The 20,873-nt window shown below is 41.3% G+C and overlaps 1 protein-coding gene across 1 annotated transcript in view; it reads left to right on the forward strand.

The window, feature by feature from the left end:
• Window positions 1–20,873, forward strand: part of LOC140740316 (inactive tyrosine-protein kinase PEAK1) — a 100,607-nt gene that overhangs the window by 66,638 nt on the left and 13,096 nt on the right. Inside the window, exon 3 of the mRNA XM_073069470.1 lies at window positions 6,651–7,342. Within this exon, the coding sequence (XP_072925571.1) occupies window positions 6,651–7,342 (692 nt within the window). The remainder of the gene's footprint in view (window positions 1–6,650; window positions 7,343–20,873) is intronic.

Consider the following 20,873-nt stretch of genomic DNA (forward strand, 5'->3'; position numbering starts at 1 on the left):
AGAAGAATGAAGGGGGGATGTTATTTACTTGGATTTCCAGAAGGCATTCGATAAGGTGCCACATAAAAGACTTGTCCATAAGATAAGGATGCATAGAGTTGGGGTGATGTATTAGCATGAATGGAGGGTTGGTTAACTAATAGAAAGCAGAGAGTTGGGATACGGATGTTTCTCTGGTTGGTAATCAGTGATGAGCGGTGTGCCGCAGGGGTCAGTACTGGGCCCACGACTGTTCACGATACCCATTAACGATCTGGAAGAGGGGATTGAGTGTAGTGTATCTAAGTTTGCTGATGTCACTTAGCAAATTGTGCAGAAGATATGGAGAGTCTGCAGAGAGATATAGATAGGTTAAGTGAGTGGGGAAGGGACTGGCAGATGGAGTACAATGTTGGTAAATGCAAGGTCATCCACTTTGGAAGGAAAAATGAAAGAACAGATTATTATTTAAATGGTAAAAGATTGCAGCATGCTGCTGTGCAGAGTGACTTGGAAGAGCTTGTGCATGAATCACAAAAGGTTGGTTTGCAGGTGCAGTAGGCTGTCAAGAAGGCAAACGGAATGTTGGCCTTCATTGCTAGAGGGATTGAATTTAAGAGCAGGGAGGTCATGCTGCAACTGTACAGGGTACTGGTGAGGCCACACCTGGAGTACTGTGTGCAGTTCTGGTCTCCTTACTTGAAGAATGATATACTGGCTTTGGAGGCAGTGCAGAGGAGGTTCACCAGGTTGATTCCAGAGATGAGGGGGTTAGACTATGAGGAGAGATTGAGCCAGCTGGGACTGTACTTGCTGGAATTCAGAAGAATCAGAGAAGATCTTATAGAAACATCTAAAATTATGAAAGGGATAGATAAGATAGAGGCAGGAAAGTTGTTTCCATTGATAGGTGAGACTAGAACTAGGGGACATAGCCTCAAGATTCAGGAAGAGTAGATTTAGGACGGAGATGAGGAAGAACTGCTTTTCCCAGACAGTGGTGAATCTGTGGAATTCTCTGCCCAATGAAGCAGTGGAGGGACTTCCTCACTAGATATATTTAAGACAAAGTTGGATAGATTTTTGTATTGTAGGGGAATTAAGGATTATGGGGAAAAGGCAGGTAGGTGGAGATGAGTCCATGGCCAGATCAGCCATGATCTTATTGAATGGTGGAGCAGGCTCAACAGGCCAGATGGCCGACTCCTGCTCCTATTTCTTTTTTCCTTATGTTCTTTGGGGGCCAATCATTGGAAATATTTAAAGCAGAGATTGATAGATTCTTGATTAGTAAAAACGTCAAAGGTTATGGGGTGGAGGCAATAGAATGGGGTTGAGAGAGATAATAAATGATTGAATGGCAGAGCAGATTCGACAGGCCGGATATCCTAATTCTGCTCCGAAGTCTAATGGAGTTATGGTATGTGAAAATGCAGTCAGGATTCTCCACTACATTGAAAGCCTTAAGCTGCCTCACATCCATTTCTACAAGATGTGACTTTCGCCACCAACTCAATCATAAAATGCCCCAACTGAGTGCTAAGGGTTAATGCAGTAACCAACATCCCTTCCTCAACACCACTTTTAAATAACTGCCGACCTGTTTCAAAGATCAAGTCAATTTATTACTATCAAAGTATATATTTGTCACCATATATAACCCTGAGATTCATTTTCTTGTGGGCATACTCAGTAGATCCATAATAGATTCAATGAAAGACTTCACCAACTTGGGCATTCAACTAATGTGCAAAAGACAACAAACTTGTGCAAATACAAAAAGAAAGAAATAATAAGAAGAAGAAATAAATAAGCAATAAATATCGAGAACATGAGATGAAGATTCCTTGAAAGTGAGTCCGTAGGTTTTGGGAACATTTCAATGTTGGGGCAAGTGGGGTTGCATGAAGTTATCCCTTTTGGTTCAAGAGCCTGATGGTTGAGGGTTAATAACTGTTCCAGAACCTGGTGGTGTGAGTTCTGAAACTTCTGTATCTTCTTCCTGATTGCGGCAGTGGGAATAGAGCATGGGGAACCAACATTTCATGTAGATGTGTTCAATGATGGGAAGGGGTTTCCCCATGATGGATTGGGCCATATCCACCACCATTTGTTGGAATTTCCACTCTTGGGCTGTGATGTAGCCAGTCAATATGTTCTCCACTGAACATCTATAGAAGTTTGTCAAAGTTTTAGATGTCTCGCCAAATCTTCGCAAACTCCTGAGGAAGTAGAGGCACTGATGCGCTTTCTTCACAATTGCACTTACATGCTACGCCTAGGACAGTTCCTCTGAAATAATAACACCAAGGAATTTAAAGTTTCTGACCCTTTCCTCCTCTGATTCTCCAATGAGGACTGGCTCATGGACCTCTGATTTGCTCCTCCTGCTGTCAATAATCGGCTCCTCGTTCTTGCTGACATTGAGTGAGGGGTTGTTGTTGTGGCACCACTCAGCCAGATTTTCCATCTCTCTCCTATACACTGATTCATCGCCAAGTTTCTCTTGGGAATAAGTGCCTGTCGTCTGAATTTCACCTTTTCATTTTCTAAGGGTGTTTTGTAGTAATCGTTAAAAAAAAACTAATTTCTTCCTCAGGAATTAACTCCCAGAGTAAACCACAACCCACCGCTAGTTTGTGGAACTGAAAATTTATGTACATTTTCAAAAGGTTAGGTTTTGAGGAAATGTAGACTAACAAACGGCAAAAAGAAATAATCTCACTTCACAGATTTTAGTTGCAAGATTGAGTTAAACACGACGTCACTCTGATTAGCATTAAAAACAGCAACTTACTTTAATGATCATGAAGTCAATGCACAACCTCATTGATGTTAAATGGGACAGCGAGGTGGAAAGAGGACAGAGAGAAAGAGAGAGGGAAAGAGAGAGGGGAGACAGAAAGAGAGACAAAGAGAGATGGACAGAATGAAGGAGACTGAAAAAGAGAGAAAAAGAAAGAGCCAAATAGACAGACAGACTGGGTGAGGGGCTAGCTAAAGGAATGAGCAAGAAAGAGGAGCTAAAATATTTGAACAATATAACTAATTTCTAAATCCCACCCCATTCTCATTAAGCCAGCAAGAGTTTCTATTGGTTACTTCTACTGTGAATGTCTAAATCACACTCTCTCTGCTGATTTAATTGGTAGCATATTGAAAAGTGGAAACCATTACATTATATCATTATCACTGGGAAACATGGTTAATGGTATAATTAGAGCAGAGTTTGAATAACAGAAGTTTGATATACAATACCATGCAAAAAAATTGATGTTTTAGTGTTGACTGAGCTAGGCAATTAGCTTGCAGATGTTTCTTCTGCAGTTGAGATGGAGTTCTCAGTTTGCAGTTGTTGGTGTTGCTCTCTGGGAGAGCTCATAATATTATAGGCCCCTATTATAGCTCACATGCCTCAGCCCGAGCTACCAATACTCACCACCATCCTAAACTTTGCAAAGTCTCTCTCTCTCTCTCGGATGCCTTGGATGCCTACGATTTTTGCACAGTAATGTAGTAATTTTATGTATCACACTGTACTGCTGCTGCAAAAAAAAACAAATTTCATGACATATGTGAGTGACGATAAACCTGATTCTGACATGGGTCTCTATTGTGGACTGAGAGTGGGAAGGGGTTAGGGAGAGGGGAATCATGGTTGAGAAAAGGGAAAGGGAGAGGGGAGGGAGTGGGAAGCACCAGAGAGACATTCTGTAATGATCAATAAACCAATTGTTTAGAATCAAATGACCTTGCCTGGTGTCTCAGGGCTGGGTGTGTCTGCACCCGTGCCACCTCACAACCCTGGCACTCCTTCCCTGCCACCTGTCCCACACCCCTCCCTTGGTGCAATATAATCGCTATTCCCAACATCCAAATTTAAAAGCTCATTCTCCACTCCACGTTGGCAAATACAGTACTGTGTAAAGGTCTTAAGCACCCTGGCTGTACATATGTGCCTAAGACTTTTGCACAGTACTGCAACCTTCAGTGACATTAAAATTCACATCAATAATTGCTGCGTGAAATGACCCCTGCTGTCTGTAAAGGTTACTTGTTACCAGGAGTATGGCAGCCACTGAAACACCATTCATTGCCATCTTGTCGCATTCTTAATTTGCTCCTTGTAGTACAGACGACCCCCTGTTATAAGGAGGGAGTGTACCTAGTGAGACACAGTTTTGTAGCTCTTAGCACGATGCTCTACAGCACCAGTAACCCAGGTTCAATTCCCGCCACTGTCTGTAAGGAGCTTGTATGTTGTATTTTCGCCCCGTGAATGTGTGGGTTTCCTCCGAGTGCTCCAGTTTCCTCCCACAGTCCAAAGACATAGCAGTTAGTAGTTTTAATTGGTTATTACAAATTGTCCCATGATGAGGCTAGGGGTAATTCAGGGGTTGCTGGGCAGCATGGCTCCAAGGGTCAGAAGGGCCTATTCCACACTGTATAAATAATGATGTATAATATTTATGTATAAATAAATAATGATGTGTATTAAGATTATCTGTAACATGAACTCATGTTGCCTGTGCATGCTTCAAGAAACACAAGCTGAAAAAAAGCGTTAATTTATTTTGTATATTTGCATAACTTTTATAAGAGAGAATTTTATTCTGCATCTCAAAATTCTGGGTAGTGTTTTATAAATTCTGTAAGGGCAAATTTCCTTAAGGGGAATATCTGTTACACAGTCACCTGTATAACTGAGTGCTCCATAACATAAAAGCAGAATTAGGCCATTTGGCCCATCGAGTCTGCTCCATCACTCGATGGTTGAGTGTATTATGTGGTGTGAGGGGCTTGTCCAAATTTTTTATTGTCCACGACCCACCAACGATAAATACGTTTCTCTGTCAGTAAGGCAGCATTTCACCAAAAGCATTCCATCGGAAGCTGCAGAATGGAAGGGACAGGAGGCACTGAGAGGAGAGCCTCAAGCAATATCAAGCACACAGGACTGAGAAAGGTGGAGGGTGGGGAGACTGGGGGAGGGAACCGAGGAACAGGAGGGCCGAGTTTGTAGTGTGGGTCAAGGCAGGCAGAGAGAGGAGACCAGAGGGATCCTGTAGTTTGAGGGAGGGGAGTCCCACTGACGAGTCCCACATTGTTATATCAGATGGTACTGGTAGGTGAGTGTCAGCTGATCTCTTTAAGGGATGTGCTAGTGGTGACTGTAGCCCTATTTCCCATCCTGGAGAACAGCAACACAAAAGGTTTAATGGACGCTAGGTAGGGAAAGAGCTTAGGATGTTGCTGCAGGATGGAGTTTTAGAATAGCTATTAAATGTCATGATAATAGGGAGTGGGGAAATTCAGAAAAACAAAATTGGAATTGGAACTGGGACTGGAACTGGAACTAGAATTGGAATTAGAATTGGAAATGGAATTGGAATTGGAACTGGAATTGAAAATGGAATTAAATTGGAATTGGAACAGGAATTGGAAATGGAATTGGAATTGGAAGTGAAATTGTGATTGGAATTGGAACTGGAATTGGAAATGGAATTAAAATTAAATGCTGCCTGGTCTGTTAAATTCCTCCATAATTTTGTGCGTATGTCTATGGAAATGAATAAACAGTTAACGTTTTGGGCTGAGACCCTTCATCAGGACTGGAAAGGAAGGGGGAAGAAGCCCAAATAAGAAGATAGGGGAGGGGAAGAATGACATGCTAAAAGGTGATGGGAAATGCTGACCGGATGGGGGAATGGGTGAAGTAAGAAACTGGGAGGTGATAGGTGGAAAAGGTAAAGGGCTGGTAAAGGAGGAGTCTGATTGGGAAAGAAGGTGGACTATAGGAGAAAGGGAAATAAAAGGGGTACCAGGGTGGTGATAGGCAGATGAGGAGAAGAGGTCAGAGGCCAGTACCCCAAGTGTGGTGTCACCAATGATAGTACTTGATGTAAAAATTAATTTTTGTTGCATAACACTCCAAAAAAGATTTCTATCCAATAACTGTACCATAATATATCAGTTCAATCACTGTCCAGTCTGGTTTTACTTGGCTATGTGGCTGCTTTTTTCATGCAGAGAGTGGTGGATGCCTGGAGCACCCTTCTAGGGGTGCTCGTAGAGGCAGATACGTGATGGAGATTTAAGAGAATCTTAGTTTGGTACATGAATGAAAGAAAAATGGAAGGCTTTGTGGATGGGAAGGATGACATTGATTTTGGAATAGATTTAAAGGTCGGCACAACTGAATGTTCTATCTTAAATAGTGATGGCTGCTATCAACCAGGCCCAAAAATGGAGAAAGTGATCAATGTTTTGCTTCATGCCTTTATCAACCTGGCAGAAAGTTCACATCCTCCAAGAAACAGAATTTATTAGGTGTCTAAAATTAACTTCTATTTAGCTAATGATGGATCCTTGATCAATCTCCCATACAAATAATCTTCTTAAAATGTAAGGTGAGCCCTATTGCTTATACCATGTAATAGTGGCTAAATCCAAGGATATGTATTTCTAGAACATGGAACACAGAAAAATACAGCACAATAGAGGCCCTTCATCCATGATGTTTTATGCCAAACTTTAACTTACTTTAAGATCAACTTAACCTTACATAGCCCTCCATTTTTCTTTCATTCATGTGCCATGCTGATATATTTAGTTTATCTGCAGGAGATCTGTCCTTGCAAAATAACAAGTGTTTTCTTTTCGGCCTTCAGCTGAGGTCCGCTCCAGTTTGACCCCTACGAAGACCCTGCAGAGTGTGAGTGAAGCACTAATGGCAGATCAAGGGAAGGCACCTGAAACGAAGTACTACGATGACTCACAGCCGCCCCCACTTCCGAAAAAGACCCTCAACAGGACAAACTCAGCTCCAGGAGGGGCTCTGGTGGGTTCCTTGATGTCCAAGAGTCTGCCTTGTTCCCCTGGATTTCAGATATCCAACCCACTCTACGGCATCTATGAAGGGAAGATGATACTTCAGAATAAAACGAGCTTCAGTACCCCGAGTAGTCCACTGAGCACGGAAGAAAAATTCAGTGCGTTCAACAGAAGATCAGTAATGGTGAAAGCTCGGAGTCTGGATGGGGTCCCCAGTTATGTTCCTCAGGTGGATATGGAGAAATTGACCTTCCAAATGTCGGATCTGGAACTATGGCACTGGATTAACTTTGAAAGTCAGGAGGACATTTTCAGGAAACTCGCCTACCGATGCATGATGTCCCTGAGAGGTATTTCTGCCAAGTACGCCAGTTTTTTTGTGAAAGGGGATAAATCCGTGCTGATGTTCAGTGAAAGCAACTGGCCCGATTTCAAGCTGTCGTTCGACAAGCCTTGCTGTTACTCTCGAGATGCTGTCTACTACAGAGCCCAGTACACTCAGGACCCACAAGAAGAGCTCACGTTAAAGGTAAAAGCCATTTTTCTGTGCTCATTTTTTAGAAAGGCGAACCCTAGATTTAAACAGCAATATCTATTTGGAACGTCCCAACCACAGAATTAGCTGTGATGACTATATGGAGTTTGCACCCTCCCTCTGAGACTGAATGGGTTATCCATGGTTGCTCTGGTTTCCTCCCACATCCCAGAGGTGTGTGGGAGATTAATTGGTTGCTGCAAATGTTTCTCAGTGTAGATAGAATCTGAAGTGGTACGGTGGTGGGGTGTGTGTGCGGAGGAGAGTTGATAGAACGTATGGAGAATAGGTTAAATTAAAATTGGTGGTCAGAGCGGGATTTGTCTGAGAGCTAGCTAATATGACGGGGCATAATTTTAAGGTGGCACACACAAAATGCTGGAGGAATTCAGAAGGTCAGGCAGCATCTATGGAAACGAGCAAATAGTCAATGTTTTGGGCCGTGACCCTTCTTCAGGACTGGAAAGGAAAGGGGGAAGAAACTAGAATAAAAAGGTGGAGGGGGGAGGTGGATAGCTAGAAGGTGACAGGTGAAGCCAGGTGGGTAGGAAAGGTAAAGGGCTGGAGAGGAAGGAATCTGATAGGAGAGGACAGTGGTCCATTAGGAGAAAGGGAAGGAAGAAGGGACCCAGGTGGAGGTGATAGACAGGTGAGAAGAGCTAAGTGGCCAGAGTGGGGAATAGATGAAGGGGGGGAGGGAAAATGTTTTTTTTTTACCAGAAGAAAAATTGTTATCCATGCCAACAGGTTGGAGGCTACCCAGACAGAATATTTATCAGGTGCTGCTCCTCCAGCCTGAACATGGCCTCATTGTGGCACAAGAGGAGGCCACAGACCAACGTGTCAGAACAGGAATGGGAATGGGAATGGGAATTAAAATGTTTGGCCACTGGGAAGTTCCACTTTTGGCGGATGGAGTGCATGTGCTCAACGAAACATCCTGTTGGAATAACTTTGAAGAAATAACAAGCAGGATAGACAAAGGAGAATCAGTTGATGTTGTCTACTTGGATTTTCAGGCCTTTGACAAGGTGCCACACATGAAGGCTGCACAATAAGCTACGAGCCCATGGTATTACAGGAAAGATAAAGCAGTAGCTAATTAGCAGAAGGCAATGAGTGTGAATAAAGGGAGCCCTTTCTGGTTGTCTGCTGGTGACTAGTGGTGTTCCACAAGAGTCTGTGTTAGGACCAATACTTTTCATGTTATATGTTAATGATTTGGATGATAGAATTGATGGCTTTGTTGCAAAGTTTGCAGACAATATGAAGCTAGGTAGAGGGGCAAGTAGTTTAGAGGAAGTAGAGAGGCTACAGAAGGACTTAGATTAGGAGAATGGGCAAAGAAATAGCAGAATGAATACAGTTTCGGGAAGTGTATGGTCATGCACTTCGGCAGAAGAAATGAAAGGGTTGACTATTTTCTAAATGGAGAGAAAATACAAATAAACTGAGGTGCAAAGGGTCTCGGGAGCCCTTGTGCAGGATTCCCTCAAGGTTAATTTGCAGGTTGAATCTGTGATGCGGAAGGCAAATGCAATGTTAGCATTCATTTCAAGAGGACTAGAATATAAAAGATAGGATGTAATGTTGAGACTTTATGAAGTACTGGTGATGCCTCACTTGGAGTACTGTGAGCAGGTTTGAGCCCGTTATCTTAGAAAGGATGTGCTGAAACTGGAGGGGGTTCAAAGGAGCTTCACAAAAATGAGGTTCAGAAGGATGTGGGGTGACCTCATTGAAACCTATTGAATGGTAAAAGGCCTTGATAGAGCGGATGTGGAGAGGATGTTGGCTATGGTGGGAGAGTCTAAGCTCAGAGGACACAGCCTCAGAATAGAGGGGTGTCCTTTTAGATCAGAGATGAAGACGAACTTCTTTAGACAGATAGTGGTGAACCTGTGAAATTCTTTGCCACAGGCAGCAATAGAGGGAAAGTCTTTATGTATATTTAAGGCAGAAGTTGATAGATTCTTGATTGGTCAAGGCATTGAGGGAATTGTGGAGAAGACAGGAAATCGGGGCTGAGGGGAAAATTGGATCAGCCACGATGAAATGACGAAGCAGACTTGATGGGCCAAATGGCCTAATTCCTCTCCTATATCTTATGGAAATGAATAATCAGTTAACATTTCAGGCTGTGACCCTTCATCAGGACTAGAAAGGAAGGGGAAGATGCCAGAATAAAAATGTGGGGGGAGGGGAAGGAGACTAGCTGGAATGTGATAGGTGAAGCCAGATGCGTGGAAAAGGTAATAGGCTGGAGAGGAAGGAATCTGATAGGAGAGGAGAGTGGACCAATAGGAGAAAGGGAATGAGGAAACACCCAAGGTGGAGGTGATAGGCAGATGAAAAGAGGAAAGAGGCCAGAGTGGTGAATAAGAGATGAGGAGAAGGGGAGGGAAAACTTTTTTTAACCACAAGGAGAAATCAATACTCATGCCATCAAGTTAGAGGCTACCTAGATGGAATATAAGGAATTGTTCCTCCGCCCTGAGGGTGGCCTCCTCATGGCAAAAGAAGAGGCCATGAACCGACATGTCAGAATAGGAATGGGAATCAGAATTAAAATGTTTGGCCACCGGGAATTTCTGCTTTTGGCAGATGGAGCAAAGGTGCTTGACGAAACGGACCTCCAATTTATGACGGGTCTCACCAATGCAGGGGAGACCACTTTGGGAGTACGGGACACAATAGACGATCCCAGCAGATTAACAGGTGACGTGTTCCCTCACCTGGATGGTCTGTTTGAGGTCTTGAATGGAGATGAGGGTGGAGGTGAAAGGGGCAGGTGTAGCACCTGCAAGGGTAAGTACCGGGATCGAAGGAAAGCATAGGGGATTTGTTTGAATGGTGGAGCAGGCTCAACAGGCCAGAATGGCCTACTCCCACTCCTATTTCTTTTTTTCTTATGTTCTATATTCTACCATAGCTTTGGTGTGCCCAGTGGCCTCTACTATGTCATAAAGAAATTCGGAATGGACATTGTTATGGTATAGGTAGTTAATTATTTGTGAGGGATGGTAAAACGGATTAGAGCAGTAAAGTTTGGTGCAGAGACTTGTTCTCCCTTTATATGTGAAACTGGCTGCATGGTGCTGAAAAAGCCCAGTCTCTGTGGCTCAGGCAGTGGTTCCTCCGGAGCTGCCACCCCACAAATCTCAACCCACACTCCACCGTCAAAAGTGGAAGTCACCAGTCCTGTGAGAAATGGTTGGAGAAGATAAGTGTTGTTTTAATACTTTTAACTATTCGTGAGCAATCACGTAGAGACGTTGCCTCAAGAAGGTGAATTGCACCATTTTTGACCCTCACTATCCACAACAGGTCTACATTCCTACCATCAGGAAGAACCCTGAAAACCCTCATTCAACGATTCTGGGAACAGCTTCTTCCCCTCCTCCATCAGATTTCTAAACATTTTCTCTTTGGGCGCTATTACTCATTGTTAACAATGTGGTTTGGGGGTATTTGGAAGCACACGGTAAAATAGGCCAAAGTCAGCATGGAGACCAGATCATTGGGTGTATTTAAGGCAGAGGCTGATAGGTTCTTGATTAGTCAGGGTGTGAAAGGTTATGGGGAGAAAGCAGGAGAATGGAGTTGAAAGGGAAATAGATCAGCCATGATGAAATGAAAGAGCAGACTTGATGGGCCTGCTGTGTTCTTTATACGTACCGTGGGTTACTAAGAACAAACCATATTCAGGAAGAATTAGAACTTTTATTTAACAGCAAACAGCAACCATGTTTTAACATATGTTTCTAGATCATTCCGTCATTTCTGTGCATGCTCATAACTCTGTCCAATCACATTCTTACACATGACACATGATATCACCACATCTTCCTTTCCTTAAAAAGAAAAATAATTAGCAACATTAATCATAACAAATACATAATTTAACATGTCCCTATCAGTCTCTCTGGGGGTTTACGAACATGAGTAAACCTTCTAAGTGGTTCACACTGTTCTTGTGTTTCGTTGTTATTTTCATGTTTCATCTGGTCTGCATCAGTTAATGGAAACTCTGAAGCTGGCTCTTGCTTGAGGTCTTTGAGAAGAAATCACAATTCATTCATTAACTGTGCAATCTCTTTTTTATTCTGAGACTTCATAATTTCAATAAAACTTCTCATTTCCTTCACTTGTGCTTTCACTTCTTCAATTGGATCCTGATTCTTGTCACTCTTTGGCTTCAGATCAGTATTGTACTGTACTGGCAAGTTTGGTTTTGGTGGCAATGTTTTGTCAGATGCTGATAACAAAGGGATGGATCTGGGATCTTTATGACTTCTTTTACTTTTGCCAAGTTGGAATCAAATTCTGTTCTCCCTCTCTCTCTCATTCATCAAGTCACTGTATTCTGACTCTGTGTCACTATCCAGGACTAAGACTCTTTTCACCAAATTCAGTCCCTCACAGGCAGATAAACCCAGTACTGACTGTACATTTTTTGGCACGGCCACAAATGAAAGCATGTGCTCAATATTCTTGTGTGATACTTTTGGCATACATGTTCCTTTAACTGGAATGTCTGCACCTGAATACCCAGTCACTTTTATACTTGTCTGATGTAACTTTGGTCTTGACTTTAATGCATTAAACTCAGATTCTGCAGGAATATTTACTTGTGCTCCAGTATCCAGTTTAAATGGAATATTGTTTTGGTTCACTTGCAATGGCATAGTCCAGTCATTCTCACTTTGTTTGTTTTCACAAAGCACATCTATATAAAACTCCTCACATTCATTTTCAAGCACTGCATTTATGTTTTATTTCCTTTCTACTTCTGCAACAGCGTGAAAAATGATTACCCTTACGACGGTTGTTGCACATTTTCCCATGCGCTGGACATTGTTTTGGCTGATGTTGCCGCCCACAGTGATCACGAAGCTTTTCCTTTTCGGATGATGTCTTGCTCGCTGTCGGTTTTGTTGCCACTTCATTATTTTTTCTAACAAGTTTGTGGTTATTCACAGCGTGTACGCTGTAGTTCTCAATAAAAAGCTCTTTAGCCTGCAACTTTACAGTTTCCAAAGCTTTTCAGAGAACCAAAGCTGTTTCCAAATTTACATCTGGTTCTCTTAAGAGTCTTTCCTTCAGAGCATTATCCAGAATGCCACAAACAATTCTGTCTTTAATGAGAGAGTCCGTCAGCTCTGCAAACTCGCATGTTTTACTGCAGTTTCTTAACTCGGTAACAAATTGATCAATCGTTTCACCAGCTTTCTGCTTACATGTAAAGAATTTGTACCGTTCATACATCACATTGCGCTTCAATATACAAAATGCTTCGAACTTGTCGATTATCGCTTTTAGGTTCAAGTTATCTCCATTCTCAAAAGTAAAATGGTTATATACCTCAACTGTGTTGTCACCAATCATGTGGAGTAGAATGGCAGCTCTCATTTTTCCCAATTTATTTTCTGCTCCGATCGCCGAAAAATAAAATTTCAAAACGCTGTTTAAATTTTTTCAGTTTTCAGCAACGTTTCCAGTCAGCTGAAGCATTGATGGAGTTTGCAGAACTTCCATTTTTAAAACTGTTAGCACACCCAAAACGGTTCGCGCGCTCTTTTGTTTTCTTCGATTATCTTCGATTCTTCTGTTTCCGTATTATTCTTCCAGACCGACTTCTGACACCATGTTGTGTTCTTTATTCGTACCCTGGGTTACTAAGAACAATTCTGGAAGAATTAGAACTTTTATTTAACAGCAAACAGCAACCACGTTTTAACATACAAGTTTCTAGACCATTCCGTCATTTCTGCACATGCTCATAACTCTGTCCAAGACTCTCTCCAATCATGTTCTTGCACGTGACACGTGATATCACAACAGGGCCAAACTGCCTAACTCCGCACCTATGTCTTATGGTATTTTTGTAACTTATAGTAATTTTTATGTTTTGCACTGTACTGCTGTCACAAAACAACACATTTCATGACTCATATCAGTGATAATAAACCTGATTTTCATTCACTTTACAAGTTTTGCCATTAAATTTTACACTGACATATGACTTCACATTGCCATATCACTAGTACTCGAACATCTATTTCCCTAACATCCTGGTTTCCTTCAGATACTCCGGTTTCCTCCCATATCCCAAATACCTGTGGGTGGGGAGGTTAATTGGCCATTGTAAATTGCTTAGCTGAGTGGGAGAATCTGGAGGCGGAGAGGTTTGGTGCCAGATTGATGGGGCAATTGGTGAGTATCGGTTACATGGGAAAGTAGTGGGGAATGGGAGGCCTAGACTCTTTGTCAGACGCAGAATTAGGCATTCAACCCATTGAGTCTGCTCTGCCAATCCATCATGTTTGAATCATTTGCAGCCCTATCCTCAAACCTCCTCCCCTTAACCCTTAACCCCATTACCAAGCAAGAACCTACCAATCTCTGCCTTAAATATACCCAGAGACTTGGCCACAACAGGCATTTGTGGCAATGAATTCCACCCTCTAGTGAGATTCCTTCTCATCGCAGTTTTAAAGGGACATCCATTTATTCTGAGATTGTGCCCTCAGATCCCATATTAAAGGAAACATCCTCTCCACGTCCACACCTCTCCAGGCGTTTCAGTAGCCAGTAGGTTTCCCTTTCACTTCCCACTCCCTCCGAAGTAGGGGACAAACACTAAATGCAGAGTAAGGTTCAGATTCAGAATCAGATTCAGACTTTTTGTCACATGTGCATCAAAACATACTATGAAGTGCTAACGATGCGCTGGGAGCAGCCTGCAAGTGTTGCTATACATTCCGCCCTCCGCCAACATAGCGACGTTCAATTTGATCCCGTTGGCCTTGGGGTGGGGAGGTCACCGACTCTCGTGACATTGGCAGAAATAAAAGGTGGCCATACGCTAAACTCACAAACATGGCTTCAGGACAGCAAAGGGAAAGAAAGAATGTTTCAGTTCATGAACTTTGGTCAAAACTATGAAGCCAGTGGCACGTACCATATAGAGACATGGGACACTACAGCACAAAAACAAACCCTTCAGCCCAACTAGCCCATGCCAAACCATTAATCTGCTGCGACCCATTGACCTGTCCCCAGACAATAGCCCTCCATACTTCTCCCATCCATGTACCTGTCCAAACTTCTCTTAACTGTTTAAACCGAAACCCACTTACACTGGCAGCTCATTCCTCACGCTCACCGCCCTCTGAGGGAAGAAGTTCCCCCTCATATTGCCCTTAAACATTTCACCTTTCACCCTTAACCCATAACCTCTAGTTGTCATCTCACCCAGCCTCAGTGGAAAGAGCCTCCTTGTATTTCCCTATCTATACCCCACATAATTTTGTATACCTCTGTGAAATCTCCCCTCGTTCTCCTACTCTCCAGCGAATAAAGTCCAAACCTTTTTCAGCCTTCCTCTAATACTCATGTCTTCAAGTCCCAGAAACATCCTTGTAAATTTTCTCTGTATTCTGTGGAAAGGTTGTCTGCAACTGCCTTGTTCTATGTGTCATTTTCCACCAAGGCTAGTTCGCTGTTGCCGCTTTGTCACTGTTGCTTTGTTCAAATCCAAGTTCAAGTTTAAATGATCATTCAACCATACATGAATACTATGCGGTAGGGTAATTCTAGGCAGTTTCTAGAGTAGGTTACATGATAGGCACAACATTGTGGGCCGAAGGGCCTGTAATGTGCTGTAGATTTCTACGTTTTATGTTCTAATACCCATGAATACAGCCAAACGAAACAGCCTTACTCCGGTGCCAAGGTGCAAAACACAGTACCGACAATCATACAGAGCACAAAGCACATATACCACACACACACACACACACACACACACACACACACACACACACACACACACACACACTCACACACACACACACACACACACACACACACACACACACACACACACACACACACACACACACACACACACACACACAAGTATGTATGTATATGTGTGTGTGTGTGTGTATATATAGAGCACGTCCCTGACTGACATGTCCTGTAAATTGCTGGGCCATGGGTGTTATTGGCCAGAACACGCAGTTCACAGCAGTCCGCAGACGACGCACACACGCATTCCAGCTTGTCATTCCGCTGATCGACCACCGCAGGGCAGCACCAATAGAAGGGTCCAGCCTACAACCCAGCATGGACGCCACGCTACACCGCCTCCGGTATCTCTTCTCCGGATTGCTGCAACAGGCAAGCACGAGACTTGAGGCCTCGTCCTCGCTCCGACTGAAGCCGTGCACCTCCCCTGCCACCTGTCTCACCAGTAAAGAAGGGAACGGATCTGCAGAGTTTTGCATTATCAATACCCAACGCAAGAGAAATGTCCAAGACAACCATTGGCTGATGGGTTGCGCACTGACTCCAATGCCTTCCTGCAGCAGGCAGTAACGTGGTCCGCACCAAGTCCAGCTCCTCCCACCAGCTAGTAGCTCGTTGATGGGATAAGCCTGCAGTACATGAAGTTCTTAATGTCCTGCAATCAGAAAATTGATGTTTTAAAAAAACAAAAATAACCTTTGGTTGGCCCCCCGAGAGGCCACTGCATCCAAACACACCGCCATCTTACTGGAAGTTATTGGTGGTGTTCTGCCAAGTATTGTGGGCCATGAGATAACGACGCCAGAATATGTGATGACACCCACGGGCTGCCTTCCTTAGCTTGTGTCGGCTGTTAATGCAAATGACGCATTTCACTGAACGCTTCGAAGTACATGTAACAAATAAATGAATCTGAAGCTAATGTTTATTATATTTTTTACTTTATTTAGAGATACAGTGTGGAACAGGCCCTTCCTGCCCAATGAGCCACGCTGCCTAGCAACCTGCCTACTTAACCCCAGCCTAATCACGGGACAATTTACAATGACCAATTTAACTACCAACCAGTACGTCTTTGGGCTGTGGGAGGAAACCAGAGCACCCAGAGGAAACCCACTCCTCATTAGGTTTTGTCATAAAGGAGGAGCTGAGAAAATTTCCAGAGGAAATCCTGAAGCGTGATGGGGATTGGGGATGTGGAGTTGGGCAGAAAAGGGTCGTGCTGAGATCCACAAGGGTTGCTAGGCCATGATCTGTGTGATTTGCAAATTGCTAAGCAACCACAGACAGTTCGTGACTAGAGTGTACATAGACAAAAGGCTATGCAAATAAAGACCTGGATAATCTGTCCAAGTACTTTATGTACTTTATGTGAAACAAAAGATCGTTTCTCCTGGACTGTTTCATCCCTTGTCCATTGTATTACAGATCCATATACCAGAATCAGAATCAGATTTGTTATCACTGACATATGTCATGAATGTTGTTATTTTGCAGCGGCAGTATAATGCAATACTTCAATTACTATATATAATAATTAAATAAGTAGTGCAAAAATAGTGAGGTAATGTTCCTGGGTTAATTGACAATTCAGAAATCTGATGGCGGAGGGGAGGAACTAAAACATTAACCGTGATTTCAGGCTCCTGTACTTCCTCCTTGATGGTAGTAATGAGGAGAGGGCATGTCCTGGGTAGCGAGGGTCCTTAATGATGGAATACAACTTTTTGAGGCATCGCTTTTTGAAGATGTCCTCAAAAATTAAGTATGTAGTACAAAAGAAAGCAAAAATAGTGAGGTTGTGTTCATGGGTTCATTGTCCATTCAGAAATCAAATGGTGGAGGGGAATCTGAAGACAGAGATAGAGAATGCTTCAGCACAGTATAGGCCCTTCAGCCCATGATGTAGTGCCAACCTTTTAACACACTCCAAGGTCAATCTAACCTTTCCCTCCCACACAGCCTTCCATTTTTCTTTCATCTATGTGCCATTTTGAGGCGTTTAAATGTCTGCTACCTTTAACTTAGTACAGGTCTTAGTCACTTATCAAAGAACATAGAACATAATCAGCAGAGAACAGGCCTTTCGGTCTATGATGTTGTGCTGAACATTGAGCCTACTCTACGATCAATCTAACCCTTTCCTCCCACACAACCCCACTTTCCTATCATCCATGCTCCTTTCTAACAGCGATTTGGTGTTACTGTACTGATGACTTTACAGTTTGGATCCTCATCAAGAACAATTTGCTGTAGATGGTGTGCGTACAGTGTTTTCATAAAGTGGATCAATTTGTTTCTGCATGGAAGGGTCCAACAGATGGCACTGCTGTGGCTCACTGTGCCCAATCCGAGGATCAATACATGGCCAGCGTAACTACTGTCAAAGACAGCTGCTTTTTGGGGAAATTTGGAACAATGTATTTGTCACAGCAATAAATGAATGACAACGGCAGCTGGCTTAAAAACTAGGAAGGAGTTCATTGGTAGCACAGTCTCTACGGCCCCCGCCATCCAGGCCATACTCTCTTCTCGCTGTCACAATCAGGAAGAAAGCACAGGAGCCTCAAGACTCACGCCACCAGGTTCAGAAACAGTTATTGCCCCTCAACCATCAGACCCTTGAACCAAAGGGGATGACTTCACCCAACTTGCCCCACCATTGAACTGTTCCCACAGCCAATGGACTCACTTTCAAGGATCCTTCATCTCATGTTCTCGATATTTATCACTTATTTATTCGTTATTATTATTTCATTTTTTCTTTTGTATCTGCAGTTCGGTGCATTTTTGCACTCTGGTTGTTTGTCCGCTCTGTTCATCTTTCATTGATTCTATCATGTTTCTTGGATTTACTGAGGATTCCCGCAAGAAAACAAATCTCAGGGTTGTACGTGGTGACATATCTGTACCTTGATAATAAATTTGCTTTGAACTTTGAATATTGGACAGCTTCTACATGGAGTCTCCCCTGAAACATTATAAAGTGTCAGACAAAATAAGATCGAAAGGATGCAGGAAAAATTTACAAGGATGTTGCCAGGACTTGAGGACCTGAGTTATAGGCAAAGGTTGAATAGGTTAGCACTTTATTCAATAGAGCATAGATGAATGAGAGTGGTACAGAGGGCTATTTATTTATTTGTTCTACCATGAATGCCCACAAGAAAATAAATCCCAGGGTAGCATATTCTGACATATATGTACTTTGATAATAAATTTGCTTTGAAGCTCAGACAAGTCTTAAAGTGATGGTACTGACTCAAGGGGTCGGTACATCTTCTCCAGCGCCAATGTCTTATGCTCTTTTTTAAAATATATTTTTTATTAAAAGATTTGTATACAATGAATAGAATAATAGAGTAATGAAAATTAATATTAGCCCCTCCCCTTAACCCTTCCCCCCTTACATCCCTGTCTATAAAAAAAAGAAAGAAAGAAAGAAGGATTGCCTGGATATCGGAGGATCTCCACATGCTCCATGGAGTTCAAAATAACTTTAGTATATATCTTTATTTTTTCCCCCAAATAACTAATAATTTTATCTTCAAAGGACCTATATATCTAGTCCCATCTTTTGTAGATAGGGGTGCCAAATTTTCAAAAATATATCATATTCATTTCTTAAATTATAAGTAATTTTTTCAAGTGGAATGCAGCTATATATTTCATTATTCCAATGATCCATAGTTAAGTATGAATCTGATTTCCAAGTAACTGCAATAGCTTTTTTGGCTACTGCCAATGCAATTTTTATAAATTTTTTCTGATATTTATTCAATTTAGGTTTCGGTATTATCCCTTCAATATCGCCTAATAAGAGTAATGTTGGGTTATGTGGAAGTTGTATTCCAATAATTTGTTCCAGTAAAAGTCTTAGATTTATCCAAAAAGGTTGCATTTTAAAACAAGACCAAGTAGAGTGTAAAAAAGTACCGATTTCTCGATTACATCAGAAACATTGGTCAGATAAATTTGGGTTTAATCTATTTATTTTTTGTGGTGTAATATATAATTGATGTAAAAAATTGTATTGTACTAATCTAAGTCAGACATTTATTGTATTTGTCATACTATCAAGACATAGTCTTGACCAATTTTTTTCATCAATTTTAATATTCAAATCAGTTTCCTATTTTTGTCTTGACTTATGAATTCCTGGTTTAATTGTCTGTTTTTGAATCAAATTATACATACAAGACGTAAATTTTTTAATTTTTCCTTTTTGAATTAAAGTTTCTATTTTATTAGGTTTTGGCATTAACATTGTTTGACCCAGTTTATCTCTTAAATAGGCCTTTAATTGAAAATAACAGAAAAGAGTGTTATTTGATATTTTATATTTATTCTTTAATTGATCAAACAACATTGATATACCTCCTTCAAAACAGTCACTTATATATCTGATCCCTTTTTGAAACCAGATATATAAAAGTTGATTATCCATTGTAAAAGGAATAAGTTTATTTTGAATTAGGGTTCTCTTTGCTAATAAAGATTTCTTTATCTCCTCATCCACATTTACCTTATTCCATAAATCGATCAAATGTTTTAATATGAGATTCTTTCTTTTCCCGTATCCATTTGGATTCCCATTTATATATAAAATCTTCTAGTATATTTTCTTCTATCTTATCTAACTCTATTCTAATCCATGCCGGTTTTTCTTCTTCAAAAAAAGATGCAATAAATCTAAGTTGATTTGCTTTATAATAATTCTTAAAATTTGGGAGTTGTAACCCTCCTAGGTCAAATTTACATGTCAATTTTTCCAACGATATTCTTGACATCTTACCTTTCCAAAGAAACTTCCTCACATATTTATTCAACTCTTGAAAAAACTTCTGGGGCAGTTTTATTGGTAATGTTTGGAATAAATATTGTAATCTAGGAAATATATTCATCTTTACAGCATTAACTCTACCTACTAATGTTATTGGTAACATCATCCATTTATCAAGATCTTCTTGTATTTTTTTCAATAATAGCAAATAATTTAATTTATATAAATTCTTTATATCATTATCGACTCTTATACCTAAATATTTTATACCAGTTGTTGGCCATCTAAATTGAGTTACTAATCGACATTGACTATAATCTCCTTTAGTAAGGGGTAACATTTCACTTTTATCCTAGTTTACTTTATACCCTGACATTTTCCCATATTCTTCCAATCTGAAAGATAATTTATGCAACGAATGCAATGGGTTTGTTAAATAAATCAGAACATCATCAGCAAGTAAATTAATCTTATATTCCTCCTGGTTAACTCTGAAGCCCACAATATCTGGATCCATTCTAATTAATTCAGCTAATGGTTCTATCGCCAATACAAATAGGGCAGGTGATAATCGACAGCCTTGTCTAGTTGACCTTGTTAACTGGAATGATGTTGAAATTTGACCATTTGTCACTACTTTAGCTTTGGGACTAGTATTTAAGGTTTTAATCCATTTTATAAAAGATTTTCCTAACCCATATTTTTCCAATACCTTAAATAAAAAGACCCATTCCAATCTATCAAATGCTTTTACTGCATCCAAAGCAACTGCCACACTCATTTCCTCCCTCTTTTGTGCCAGATGAATTATGCTAAGTAACCAAGTTACATTATCCGCCAATTGTCTATTTTTAATAAAGCCTGTTTGATCCATATGTATTAATTTTGGTAAATATTTAGATAATCTATTAGATGAAATTTTTGCTA

Source organism: Hemitrygon akajei, chromosome 16, assembly GCF_048418815.1.
Source record: "Hemitrygon akajei chromosome 16, sHemAka1.3, whole genome shotgun sequence".
Taxonomy (NCBI): Eukaryota; Metazoa; Chordata; class Chondrichthyes; order Myliobatiformes; family Dasyatidae; genus Hemitrygon; species Hemitrygon akajei.